General features: G+C 38.7%; 1 protein-coding gene across 1 annotated transcript; it reads left to right on the forward strand.

The window, feature by feature from the left end:
* The first annotated feature begins 11,324 nt into the window (after positions 1–11,324).
* Positions 11,325–11,654, forward strand: LOC121369923 (keratin-associated protein 19-2-like). Its single transcript, XM_041495004.1, has one exon. It carries the CDS (start codon positions 11,325–11,327, stop codon positions 11,652–11,654), a length of 330 nt encoding a protein of 109 aa, XP_041350938.1.
* The last annotated feature ends 3,052 nt before the right edge of the window (positions 11,655–14,706 follow it).

The raw sequence follows: 14,706 nt of genomic DNA on the forward strand, positions 1-14,706 counted from the left end.
AACAGGATTACTTTTATTTTATAAAAGAAATCATTGTAAATAAAGGAAAGGTATTATTTTATTATTAATTTAATTTAACTTATAAAGGACAATACACACAACTGGTCACTTCCGGTTCGTTTACACACATAACCGGAGTTTGCCAATTGAGTGTTTACTCATTAACTTTTACAATAGACGTGATGAACGTTTTAGCCAGCATATCTCACGATCCCCCTTTTAGCTAAACTCGTCTCGAGTTTTCTTTACCATGTATTTGTAAATTTTAATTAAGTTAAAGTCTCTTTCTTAAGTATTTATAATAAAAGTCTGTGACACCAATTTCAAACCCTTCGAATGGCACAATGGGAAGTTGGCAGTGAAGAAAACTGGCACTGAAGACTGTTATTCGTAGAATGGCTTGTCCTGATGGTTTCTAGTACATAGGATTTTCTTGGCAGCATTTTCTTCAAAGTAGTACATGAAATAAAAATAGCAAATGTTACTAATGAATTTGAATAAATTAACGTTTTATATTCATTTTATTGCTCAGCCACCTTTATGTAATGACTCTGTAGCCGAGTCATGGCTTGTTGAAGCACAAGTCCAGCCTGCAGATCCTGTTTACAGAAGGTTTCTAACAGCTCTGGGTCAGACGGAATGTCTGCCCCAGTTGACCAGTTACACCTTTGTGTCAAGGTACCAGGGGTTTTCTGCGACAACACCAAGTCCATGAGGGCAGGGATTGAGTGGAGTGGCCGAGATAATGGAGCTGGTGTAGATACTGGGGCTGGTATTGGGGCTGGGGTAGTGGACAAACATATACCGACGAAGGTCAAACCTTTGGGGTTGATATAATTTCTATTCAGGGTTAATTCCCTTGGTGTACGTGCGACAACTTGAATGTATTCCATTTTTAACATATAATTCTTATTTTTAAAACTTTCTAAAGATCATTAAATAATGTCTCTCCTTTACCCCTTTCTGTATTTCATTTCACAGCTATTAGTACACACTAATTATAGGACACGTCCCGCTAGTCCCTCAAAAGGTAACTTTTGCCACCAGGACGGTTACCAACAAGCAAATATTTGTTCCCGAGAGATGAAGTAACCTTCACAACTGAAGTTAAGTGGTAAAAACCTATGAGCTCACATGTTAACTATATGTCTTAACATATTTTCCATACAGTGCATATATTCTATTTTAATTTTAATCCTAACAGATCAAATTTAAAACAATACCATGCCTTCACACAGGCATCATCCTATTATGAGTTAAAAATGTAATGGAAAATTCTAAATGTCTATATTTTAGGTGGGAGTTTTTCTATTTATTTATTTTTTTGATATATCCCCTCAAAATATTTCAGGCTAAATTTTAATTAAAAGGTTTTTCCCACCAAGTGGGTGGATTATCACCTTCATATGGCAACAACCTATCTACATGAACTATTTTTGATGGTTTCTCATGGCTTTCTTGAATGCGGTAAGTCACATCATCCAAGCAATCCATAACAATCCATCCTTTTTGCCATCGGCTAGTAAGTTTTTTTTACACGTACCAGGCTTTCTCTGCATTTTTGGTAGATGCAGCCATACTGGCTGACCTTGTTTTAACTTTAGTGTTTTTGTACCAACATCATATCTTTTCTTCCTCACTTCAGCAGATCTGTGCGTGCTGTTTCGTGAGCTAATTCGAAATTATTTTTTATTTACTCTACATATTCATCAACAGGGCTTGATTTGTCATTTAGATTACCTGTCAGAATATGTATGGGCATTCGAACTTGTTGACCAAAAACAAGCTGATTGGGTGTAAATCCGGTGGATTCATGTCTAGCAGACCGATATGCCGACATAATAAAAGGAAGATGTTTAACCCATTGTTTGGGTTTTTCTTCTGAATATATACAGAGCATGGCTCCGAGTGTTCTGTTAAATCGTTCCACTTGGCCATGTCGAATGTCATATATAAAAACATCGCTTTCCCAACATCTTGGCCAAAGACCTTTGTCAAATGAATAACATCATTATATATTAGTGTAGTTATGGTTTAATATACATGTATATTTAAATTTCTGTATCATATGTAAAAACACAATGTAAACCAACAGAATTTGTGAATTGATAAAGATACGTTGTGAAAGAACGTTTTGCTGTATGAGATGCGTGTTATCCGTTTAGATTGTAGTTAAAGTGATAACTCGATGTGTTCTATTTCAGAGAGATTTAACCAAACACTGGAGAACATGCTTTTGAAGCTCGACGGTGATGCAGAATGGGACACATTATTGCATCAAGTTGCATTTGCCTACAACACATCCAAACATGCAAGCACAAAGTTTTCTCCCTTTTACCTTATGTACGGGAGGTGAGTGCTTTGAAAGGCGTGCATAAAAGGTCTGCTGCCATATAGTTTCCACAATGTTTTTGATTAATGAATACTATCACACCAAACTGATAAAATAATAGAACATAATATAACTGAGTAAAGTGTAATGCTAAACGCTACTTTAAAATAATATAAATATAATTTAGCACTGTTAGAAATATCACATATCATAAATATTAAGTACACAATTATTATAGGGAACCAATGATGCCCGATGATGTTGGAAATTCAGACGATGAGATGGAGGCCAAAGTTTCCGATGAAACACTTCAAGCAGAAATTGGGAAGAGAGTGGAGACAATGATGAAAGTCACAGGCAAAAGAGCTGTAAACAACATCAAGGAAGCCCAAACAAGACAAAAAAGGAACTATGACCAACGACATAAGAATCAGGAGGTGAAACAAGTATATAAAAACTAAAATATTTAAAATTGGTAGCTATTCATTATGCGTACATGTTACATTATTTATGCAATTTTGCAAGTATGTCTTAAAAAGTATATGCTAACTATATTAATGTTTTTAGAAAACAATGTGAAATAATTGTTTTAAAAACACCTGTTTCAATGAAACCATATTTTTACAATTATTATTATTATATATATATTTAGTATGAATAAAGGTATCATGAAATGACTTTAAATGTAACTTCCTATTATTAATGTATAAAACTTAAATTGTATTTTTCAGAATTTACCAGTAGGAACAAAGGTTTAAAAAAAACCCTTAAGACGCCAGGACCGCAAAGGTGCTAAGGGGGAGAAACCTTGGATTGGGCCATACGTCATCAGAGGGGTAACAAAAAGCGGATCATACTTCCTGTCGACAACAGATGGAATTATTTTAAAAAGTGCCATAAACGGTGCCAATTTGAAAGTGTGGACGGATGTGCCTGCAGCCAAGACACGTAAAACTGAATAAAACAATTAATAAATTCAACTGTTTTAAATTGTGTAACTGCATTTTTATTTGCATACATGTAAGCTATAGGACTTGTATTTCGGTTTTCTAGGAATGCAGGTCCAGCTAGGTCTTGAATTCCTAGTAGGCGGACCTGCATTCCCAAGGAACGTAAGTCTTAGGACTTCCATACCTAGTCATGCTAGACCTAGGACTTGCATTCCTAGGAGATAGAGTCCAGGCGGACCTCGATTCCGGCGGACCTGTATTCCGTTTACACCGGTTACATACTTTTTCATTGGGGCTCGGAGATTTTTAGTTGAAACTTTTCACCCTACACAATAATCACAATGGTTGCAACATTTTCTAACATCGGCCGACATAACACACCAATAATAACTTTGTCTTATGCGTTCTAATGTTCTTTCGGCTCCGAAGTGGCCTGCTAAGGGAGAATCATGGCAGAGGGTCATAATAATTCTGCGCTTTGTGTTAGGCACAACTATCTGCCAGTGGTAAGTTTTACCATCATCGGATTCCCACCTTCGCTGTAGCATACCATTTCTAATCTCTAATCGCTGAAATTGTGTCCATAATGCCTTGCATTCACGTGACTGGGAAGCTATTTCATTCCATTCAGGGCGACAGTTAACTTCTTTTGCTTTCATTATTAATGATATATCTGGGTCTTGTAACTGTTGTGCTCTTAATATTTCAGGACTCAGAAAATCTTGTGATTTTGTGAAACTTTTAGATTTACTCTGTTTTTGATACTCAATACTTTCATGAGATATTGAGGAATCCACTTCACAAAGGTTTTCACTGTCCACTAGGGAAGGATTGTCACTTTGTGAAGGCTGATTATCAGTCTCTCATGTTTGGGAAAGTGAGTTGTGTACATTATCTTTCAATTATATATTGTCAGTGCACACTATTTTTCCAGATTGAGCTCTGGTAAGTACTGCACATGGGTTGTTATTTACAGATGCCATGTTTTGTGGATACTCACAAGGTCCATTTTCACGATGGCATTGTTTACAATAATCTCCTACATATTTACATGTTTGAAATCCTGACTTGTTAACCGATGAGTTAGAATACTTAACATTTTTTAATATTTCATTTTCCACTGGACAACTTTTTGGTTTGTTAAACTCGCCAGGTTTTTCTACTTGTCTCTTAGGGATTTGTTTTTGTTTGTTTGCGCAAGTACCCACATCACGACCTAAGTTCGGGATGGGGCTTTGGAGTTTTCCTGAATTATTTTATATTCAGGACATTCAGATTTCCAATGTCCCTCTTCACCACAACAATGACTTATTATTTGTACGCAGTGGAGACTGAACGGCTAAACTGTCAATCTCGCCGTGGAGAGGGACTTTGCAATCGTATTCGCCGATTCGTTTGGTTTGTAGACATTTTCTCCACTACAGCGGTTAGCGAAGCCAATTTTGAGGTAAGGTCGGCTACCTGACTAGAAAGACTTGACGTATTATGTTCACTTTCGAAAGTAACTTTTCTCGGATTATGTGAAGACACTGTGCGACTAAATTTGTCGGATTCGCTTGTATATTTACATATACTGGGCTGTCTCCCCATAACCGATTCGTACATTTCAACAATATCAACTGCGTCTTGTAACGTATTTATTTGTCTATTCCGGGTTTACTGCTCATTTCATTGCATCCAGGGCAAACCGTTCATGGAGAATAGGGTCGCAGTCAGGATACGATTCCTGTACCAAACGCCAGAGGTCATCTCGCAAATCAGCAATTGGTTCTTTGGGTTGTCTCACTCTATTGAGGAGTTTTTCCCGTTGAACGTCCAGTAAAGTCGATGCGTAACGTATCCGTAATGTTTCGGCAAGCCACGAATAATCATATCGATTACGTTCCGATAACCGAGAATAAAATCTTTGGGCGGTTCCTTCTAATGCACAGCCCAACATTTCCGCGCATTGAAGCTCATCCCACTGAGATTTTCCTGCTACTGTTCGAAATTGTGCTTCAAAGGCAGCATAATCACCTCTTCCACTAAATTTGGGTAATTGTAGTGAAATACGTGCCCCCCTGGTTGTTCACCATATTTGTATTATTTCTTGCTGTGTGCATTGTGTCAACTTTTTGTGCAAGACTCATAACAGTATTTGACAATGATGCCATCATTGTCATCATATTTACTTTATATGAGCGAGTCATGGTTTCCTGCAAAATGTTGCCTAGGAGTAGAGTATCTATCAAATTGGGTATTTGAGCGAGTCCCAGTGTTCATATCATCAACATATCTGGGATGAGTCCTAGGACTGGTCACATCATTTTCAATGTATGATCTTGTTGCCATATCACTAAAATGTGATTGATTAGTGACACTATTACTTAGAAATGACTCCATATGAGAGTTTTCCATGTCAGTTTGAGACTGACTTCTCGACAAACTAGGATTTGGAGATTGTGGTGTACAATTAAGGTTTTCATAAATAGCTGTCCTAGATCTAGACCTCAAACTCGCCCTGTTCCACTTGGTATGTCAGAAGCATTACCAAGGTTATCAACGAAGAGTGATGTGTCCGATTTAGAATGCATAACTATTTTAACAATAATTCAAAACTGTAACTATCACAAAACAAATTATAACTACTGCAACAGCAAAATAATTATTTTCTATTATGAAAAAAATACCTATATATACTTAACTCCAAAAGAAACGCGAAAATTTTAAAATATTAAAAAACCCACATTTGAATAAACTATGTACAAATCGATTAAGTTGACCAATAGCCATCTTGTCAGCGTATCCAATTCCACATAACACATGAAAAAAACGAGTACAGTGTGACGTCACGCACGTGCTGAAATTGACGACCAAAATCGATCTGGAATGCAAAACGGGTGGATCATGAAAGATGCGAATTGCACGTGAAACACTACCAGGCCTGGGTATAAAAGAAACGCCAGACAGCAATGTTCAACTTCACTCATTTTACGAGTAGAGCGATACAACGATGCCACGACTTAACGCTGATTCCAGACATAGAGCTTTGGGGAATTTGGAGGCCGGAATGGATGCCAGGCAGGTTGCACGTGCTTTCGGTGTCCATGTCTCGACAATCTACCGTCTCATAGACCGATTTCTACAGAAAACAACAACGTCGTCGACTGTCCCACGTAGCGGCCGTCCCAGAGTGACGTCACAGCGCCAGGACCGTTACATCGTCCGAACTCACATGCGTGATCGGTTCGTACCAGCACCACAACAGCCCGGGCAGACAGTGGGAACCCACAACCGCCCCGTTTCCTACACCACGTACGACGTCGTCTGATCGCCATCCATCTGAACTGTCGTCGACCGTACATTGGACAACGTCTCACACAGCGACCCCGCCTGCACGACACAACTGGGCTGTTATCGACAGTGGCGGAAACCGACAGTGGCAGAACATCGTCTTCTCCGACGAAAGCGCTACTGCTTAGATAGGGCCGGACGGTCGTATGAGGGTGTGGAGGCGTCGAGGTGAGCGCTTCACAGATGCGTGTGTTAAGAGGGACCGTTGGGGAGGGCCTTCCGTCATGCTGTGGGGTGCCATATCCTGGGGACGTCGTGTACAACCTGTCATCTTCGACAACAACGGCCGAGGACGCGGCAGGGGCGTCACAGCACAGCGCTACATCGACGAAGTGCTCACGCCTGTGGTGGTGCCTTTTTTCGCGGGTCACCGTCAGATGGTTTACCAGCACGACAACGCCAGGCCACACACGGCACGGGCCACCCAGGCATTCCTGGCACAGCACAACATCATCACAATGGACTGGCCAGCTTTAAGCCCGGATCTGAACCCCATCGAGCACTTGTGGGACGAGGTTCAGCGCATGATGAACCAACGCCCTGCTCCCGTGGTGACACAGCAGCAGCTCCGCCAGGCCGTCGTGGACACCTACAACAACGTGCCCAGGGCCTTCATCAGGAACCTCTTCCTCTCCATGGGTAGGAGGTGTGTGGCGGTGCGGACACACCCGCTATTAGTTGACATGTTTGAGTGGCATGTGACGCCATTGAAGAAGCGCCATGGCCTTGACATTTCAAATGACAATGCGACCTCGATTTTTAACATGTCAATAACATGAAATCTCATCTTTACGAATTGTTTAAGTTTTTCATAGAAACGATTATTTTAAGAACTTTGGGACGTATTTTCAATGAGTGCACTCGAAAAGGTGCTACGAGACGAGGGTTTATAGTTCGCTAAACGTTTCAAGATTTGGGATTAAGTATAAATAACTTCACAGCAAGTGTGACTGGTTTCATTTACATATTATACATTTTTAAAATGATTTAATTTGTAGTCACCGCTGCCACTAAATCTGTAACCGATTCGGGGTGGTGTGGGTTACGTGGTAGCGTTGCCTTGACCGGATATATTTCTAAGTGCAACTACTAGTTGGTCAAAGGCTCCACACACCGATCGGCCAGATATTTATACAATAGATAAGCTTTGCATGTCAACAAACAATTATCTTTGTTGACATAAATAACACAATACTAAAAAGAGCAAGATCAACAAATGATATAAATAACATTTTTATTCTTCTCTGTGCGACGTAAAGGTGCCCGAGACGAATTTATAATTAAACTAGAGGGGAGATAATTCCTGGGCCGATATAAAAAAAGGGACGAATAGACGGACGTGGTAAATCAGTAACACAACTTTGTCTCGCGGTTAACACGGTGTCCAAATATATAGTTTGATCACTGTAATAATTACGTCTATTTCTGTTATAGCCAGAAATAGGTTAAACAAAATATATTTTATTGAAATTAATGCTAACTGAAGTTAATTTCCACGCCACGGGAATTCTAAGCACAAAACGGGATTTTGTAGTTTACTATGGCGCGAGCCGGTCAGGGCGGTTCCAAATAGTTTTCAGTCAAATTAAAATCAAATTGTTTAAGATATTAATTTATATAATAATTTTCAGTTAGATAATATTCTTATATGTCTTGTACAACTAATTTTCAACTTAGTAAGACATATTTGTTTAGTTGTTTAGTTAAATCAAGATTTGAAAACACTTAAGTACCCGTCAATGCCAAAAACAGAACTCGTTCACGACTGCTTCAAAGGTTTCTTCAAAAGGTACAATATTATTTATTAATTTGCAACAGGATTACTTTTATTTTATAAAAGAAACCATTGTAAATAAAGGAAAGGTATTATTTTATTATTAATTTAATGTAACTTATAAAGGACAATACACACAACTGGTCACTTCCGGTTCGTTTACACACATAACCGGAGTTTGCCAATTGAGTATTTACTCATTAAATTTTACAATCAACATGATGAACGTTTTAGCCAGCATGTCTCACCGCTAGTAAAGCTGATCTGACCCATAGCACTAAGTAACGGCCGCCGGTAGTAGGGGTGTATAGTAGGTGTTGCATGTGCCTCTTAACAATGCCAGAAGTAACTACTGAGCACTCCCCGAAGTGGTCAGACTAAGCTCACAGCTAAAAACAGGTGATCGACAAACCCACAAAAGACAAGCACCTGTCGCGGTTGGAGAGACAAGGACTGGAATGTGGAGGTGGACAGAGAAAGAAGTTGAAAGATAGGAGGATTTGCCAAATCGTGAAGAAATGATATGGAATTCAAAGGAGACAAAGGAAAGGCGACAGTTGAATAAATAATAATAATAATAATAATAATAATAATAATAATAATAATAAAAATAATAATAAAAACTAGTAGCTTAAGCTGAAAAAGGTTTAACTCTTCTAAAAATTAGAATTAGAAACTTGAATATACCTATAGACTGTTAGCTTAAACTATTTCAAAGCACAATTGTCCCCATACACCCATATGGATCACAAATCTGGGGATTCGGCAACAACCAAATTATTTAGCAAACATAGCTAAATTTTCTAAGATATATTGAGGGTTAGAATAAATACTCCATTACCAATGCTGTATGTCGAATACGGTATGTTTGTAAATCACCTCCACATATCACCGTATGCTCTCTGAAATGAGCAGCTTCACCAACAATTTTGTTCTGATTCACTTTAAAGGTGAGGGGTATTTATACCCGTGGTGTACATGCCGATTGATACGCTGCATGTACGAGTTTTAGCTACACATGTTACTATTGTCATCTATGGGATTTGATTTTGTGGTATACACCCTGTAGTAGCTCAACTTTCATTTTATTTTGGAACATTTTGTTTTCGTACATACAAATCTATTTGAAGACCAAATGCGATTTGGGCTATAAGAAACATTAGGATACAAGAAGCACACTGTATATACATAGTCGAAAACATGTTACAATGGCAGGCAACTCAGGAATATATCTTAAAATAACAGCAATAAAAGAAAAAACGAAACAAACAACCTCGCAAAAAACAACAACAAAACAGCAAACAAAAACAAGAATCAAATTACACACACTCTCTCTCTCTCTCTCTCTCTCTCTCTCTCTCTCTCTCTCTCTCTCTCTCTCTCTCTCTCTCTCTCTCTCTCTCTCTCGTGCCACTTTCAAAGTCTCCTGCACATATAAAACTGCCTACTTAAATAGAATTTAATTCTGAGATATCGACGTAATGATGATCGATTAAATTTACTGAGGTAATATCTGATAACATTATGACGAGCTCGAGGCGAAACTGAACATGGACGAGGACGTTAAGGTTGCGGTGCATTACCAGATTCGTTCAGTATATAAGGCACTGAAACTCCAACTGTGAGCACTTACAACCATCCAGTAACTTGAAACCTTCCTTCACAACCAACGTAAGTGGATACAATATTATATTTTACGTACATATATATTTAGTAATATGGCTTATGTCTTTCTCAAATGCCAGCGTATTAAAGGGAACTAAATTTGTTCAGGCCACATCCTTCTATGCGTATTTTGTTTGGGTTTTACTATATATGTTTTGAGATGGGATTAAAAACATGCCACGCATATCATTAATTTATATTGCTTTATTTAAACCACATATATTATTTCTTTGAAAGGCAGGGAACATTAAACATTTTGGGCAAATCCATTCGACCTCTCCCGCCGTAAGGTTCCATCCAATAGCTTTTGATCATGTTCACAATTTTACTGTCCCAACAAATATTCAATTTATTATTATTCTGTAATTTTAATTATGATCTTTAGTTGTGAAAAATGTCACAACACTAAACATTTAGAATCTGCGGATCACATTGTTTCATCGTTACACTAACTCATTAATGGCGTGGGTCGACCCGCTCCCCGTCTCGCTGGAAGCAAAATTATTTTGTGGGTTTTTTTTACAATGTATTTTTGTTTGTGGTAACATAACTCCACCCCCACCCCCCCCCCCCCCACCCACCCACCCCCCAAACCGGATTTTACCCCCACCCCCACCCACCCCCCCCACCCCCGATAGTTGGATGTGGGAACTCACTTTAACCACAAAGTAAGGGTGTGGGATACTCACTTAACAAAACGATAGTAAGGGTGGGGGAAAACGAAAGCTACGATAGTATGGGTGTGAAACGTCACTTTAGCCACGATAGTAATGGTGTGGGAATTCACTTTAGCCAGGATAGTAGGGGTGTGGGAACTCACAGTAACTCACTTTAGCCACGATAGTAAGGGTGTGGTAACTCACTTTAACCACGATAATAAGGATGTGGGAACGACACAACGCCACGACAGTAAGGGTGTAGGAACTCATTTGAGCCACGATAGCAAGGAAAACTCTCTTTAGCTTGAAACTCACTTTAAGCCACGACATTGTAGGAATTCACATTAGCCACGATAGTAAGGGTGTGCGAACTCACATTAGCCATGATATAATGTTTTTGGAAATTCAACGACACAACGCAAAATTACCGATATTCAACTTGAAATCTTTGGACTTTTCATTCTACACAATCTTTCAATTGAAAACAGACTTGAAAAACTATATCTGTTGGCGGGGGACGTGAGCCATTTAAAAGCGGGTAACTGAAACATATTTCTTTTATTACTTAACTTTACAAAATCGTTTCATACCATATTTTTCAGATTTTCAAAATGATGAAAGCCGTTATTGTCGCCCTTGTCGCCTGTCTGGCTGTCGCCTCAGCCATAGGATACGGATACCCCATGATGTACGGAGGATATGGAATGGGAGGATATGGATACGGCATGCGAGGTTACGGCATGGGAGGATACGGCATGGGAGGTTACGGCATGGGAGGATACGGACACGGAGGTTACGGCATGGGAGGATACGGACACGGAGGTTACGGCATGGGAGGTTACGGCATGGGAGGTTACGGAATCGGCATTGGAATCGGCCACGGAGGTTTTGGAGGTTACGGTTACGGCAAAAAATGTAAGTTCTACGGAGAAAGTCTATAAGCTAAAGTATTATAGTCTTCACATTGTTAATCAATTTCTTATTTTGTTTTACTTTCACATTAAATTATGAGATTATCAACAGATATAGACTGGGTATTCGTTGTTTTCGTTTCTTCATTTGACGTGCGTTCGTTCATTATTATTATCGATTAAACAGTGACAGCTTTATGACCAACTGGTCGGTAAGCTCGTTGATTAAAATATTCTAAAAATTACACAGTAAAAATGCAGACCAAAGCATGTCAAAAACAAATATTTATCTATGTTCCCATGAGTATTCATAATATTCGTACTTACTTATTTTACTTGTTTGTTTCAGAAACATCATGATATATTATTGAAGAGAAGCTACGTGTAGTTACGGTTTGTAATTTGTGATACAAGATGGACATTGTCACTGGTTTTGTTGTTATAGTAAATAAATAATTGTAAATACATATTCGTTGAAGTTTATTGCATAATAGGCATGTCAATGTTTTATTTAACGACGCACTCGACACATGTTATTTATGGTTCTATGGCGTCAAACTTATGTTTAAGGACCGCACAGATATTGAGAGAGGAAACTGGCTGTCGCCACTTTATGGGCTACTCTTTTCGATTAGCAGCAAGGTATCTTTTATATGCACCATCCCATAGACAGAATAGCAAATACCAAGGCCTTTGATGTACCAGTCGTGGTGCACTGGCTAGAACGAGAAATAGCCCAATACACCCACTGACGGGGATCAATCCTAAGCCGAACACGCATCAAGCGACTACTTTACCACTGAACTAGGTCTCGTCTCGGGGTTGATGGATGGATGGGTGAGTGGATGGATGAGAGGATGGAAGGATGGAAAAAAAGTGTATGAATGGGTAGGTGGATGGGCAAAATTAAAGGCGTATGGTGGGTCGTAAAAGCGCTGAGGAGGTGGGGCTTGAATACATTTACATATAAATGTATATCATGTGCCCCCCCCCCCCCCCCCCCCCCCCAACCCCCACCTCATCCTGATTTTTAAGTCCTTCTCTTTGATATGTCGTGTTCTGCACAGTGAAACTGGTGTTTAAAAAAGACCTATATTACCACAACGGGCATACAGAACCCGGGGAAAAACAGTTTCCCACAGAGAAAGTATCATAGATTGTTGTAACAATATTATTGTCGATTGGGTGCTGACAAACGAATGACCTAGTCTGTACAAAATATGAGTTATCACGATTTAACAAACAGAAAATGACGTCACGGAGTTTAAATTAAAAGAGTTTACGTTTACGCTGTCCATGTAATATTACTTTAATACAATTCATTATAGTTTATTTGAAACAGGATACATAGAACTTTGTTTTTGAAATTGATCACATACAAGCACTTAAGCCAGTCTTGCAGATGTCTTTAGATTAAGTCGGAGAAACACAGGCAAAAAATGAAAATTACTAAAAATTTAGGGGGGGCGGGCCTCAAACCCCCCCCCCCCCCCCCCCCCCCGCCCGATCGGTCTCTGCACGGTGTTGGAAGATTTTGTCGGAAAGCAGTCATTGCAAGTGCCTTCGATTCTCCACTGCATGGGTATAACTTTATTGTCGTTCAGGTTTTTTCTTTCTTCTGATTGGTCTACTATTTAAGCATAAGCATCGCTAGAACGTTTCAAAACAGGATCAATTTTATAATGACCTATAAATGTTATGACTATCCTTTCCCTTAAACATAAAAACTGCAAAAATGAAACATAGACAGGAAGGTACATACTTGGTTTGTGATATACCAATTATTAAGTCCACTGAGAACGATCGATCTCTCGACCCATAACACCTGAGACTCATTTGACACCTGACATTCCGAATGAAAGAAGAACAATCCGTGGCTTTAAGGAACCATAGAGGAATGATATGATTGTTAACAATTGGGGCGGTGTCGCTGTATATGCAAAAAAACACCCAAACATATTGTAGCTAAACGTAGGCTAGATTTAAATATAGCAGGACAGGAAGCTCTTTGGATTGAGTTGAATTATAATAATAGTAAATACTTATTAGGTACCTTCTATCGACCTACTAATAAAAGAGCAATCTACTTGGATTTGATTGAAGACTCATTCAAATATGGCATGGGTCAAGAGATTAATAAAGTAATAATGGTGGGAGACTTCAATGTCAATATTCTCGATATACCGCATCTCAAACCTGAACCATTATGTAATCAACTGATAAAGAAGCCAACGAGAATTACTAATAATAGCCAAATGACAATGGACTTGATTTTTGTGTCGTGTTCTCTGTTCAGAATGGTTCAAAAACTGAAACGTAATGAAGTAATATCTGAAATAAGTAAAGAATGTTGTCACGGGGATTCTATAATTCCCGTAACCGAATAAAACACGATTATCAAAATGTCTCTCCTACTTGTATATCTATTAGATCTCTCTGTAACAGGCTGTTAAACCCTAGTATGGCTCGTCTCTAGGTATGATCAGAGATACGATCTTATATAAAGTATATATTATTATAGCACGTTAGTTCTCTAGAAAACACAACAAAAACACAATACACTTTGGAATCTGTATTAATCTACGCTGACAAATGTACAGCCGTAGTAGTTAATTAATAACAGCAATAATAACAACCCAGAACTGATCACTTAATTAGTTAATCTCTAGGTGTCTAGTTACACAATATGCGAATCACTTCACCGTTACACCACACCCACACGTGTGATAATTGAGAAACGCTTCCAGGAGAAGTTAATTAATAAAAGAATTACAACACCATTCCTAACTGGTTAATTTTTAATTAACCCTTACTACTCGTTCAGTAACGTGTGATAATTTAGAAACGCTTGCAGGGGAACTTAATTAATAAAGGAATTACAGCTCTATTCCTAACAGGTTAATTTTTAATTAACCCTTAACTACTCTTTCAGTAATCTTGTAACACAGAATTAATACTTATCACAATAAAGACAATAACCTACAGTGTACCTAGGTCCGCTAGGATGACTGGCTAAGCTTTATATTACCAAATACTCGTATAATGTTAGAACAAAAAGTCTATGATTTACTTCGTCAGATGA

This window comes from Gigantopelta aegis, chromosome 4 (assembly GCF_016097555.1).
Source record: "Gigantopelta aegis isolate Gae_Host chromosome 4, Gae_host_genome, whole genome shotgun sequence".
NCBI classification, from domain to species: domain Eukaryota; kingdom Metazoa; phylum Mollusca; class Gastropoda; order Neomphalida; family Peltospiridae; genus Gigantopelta; species Gigantopelta aegis.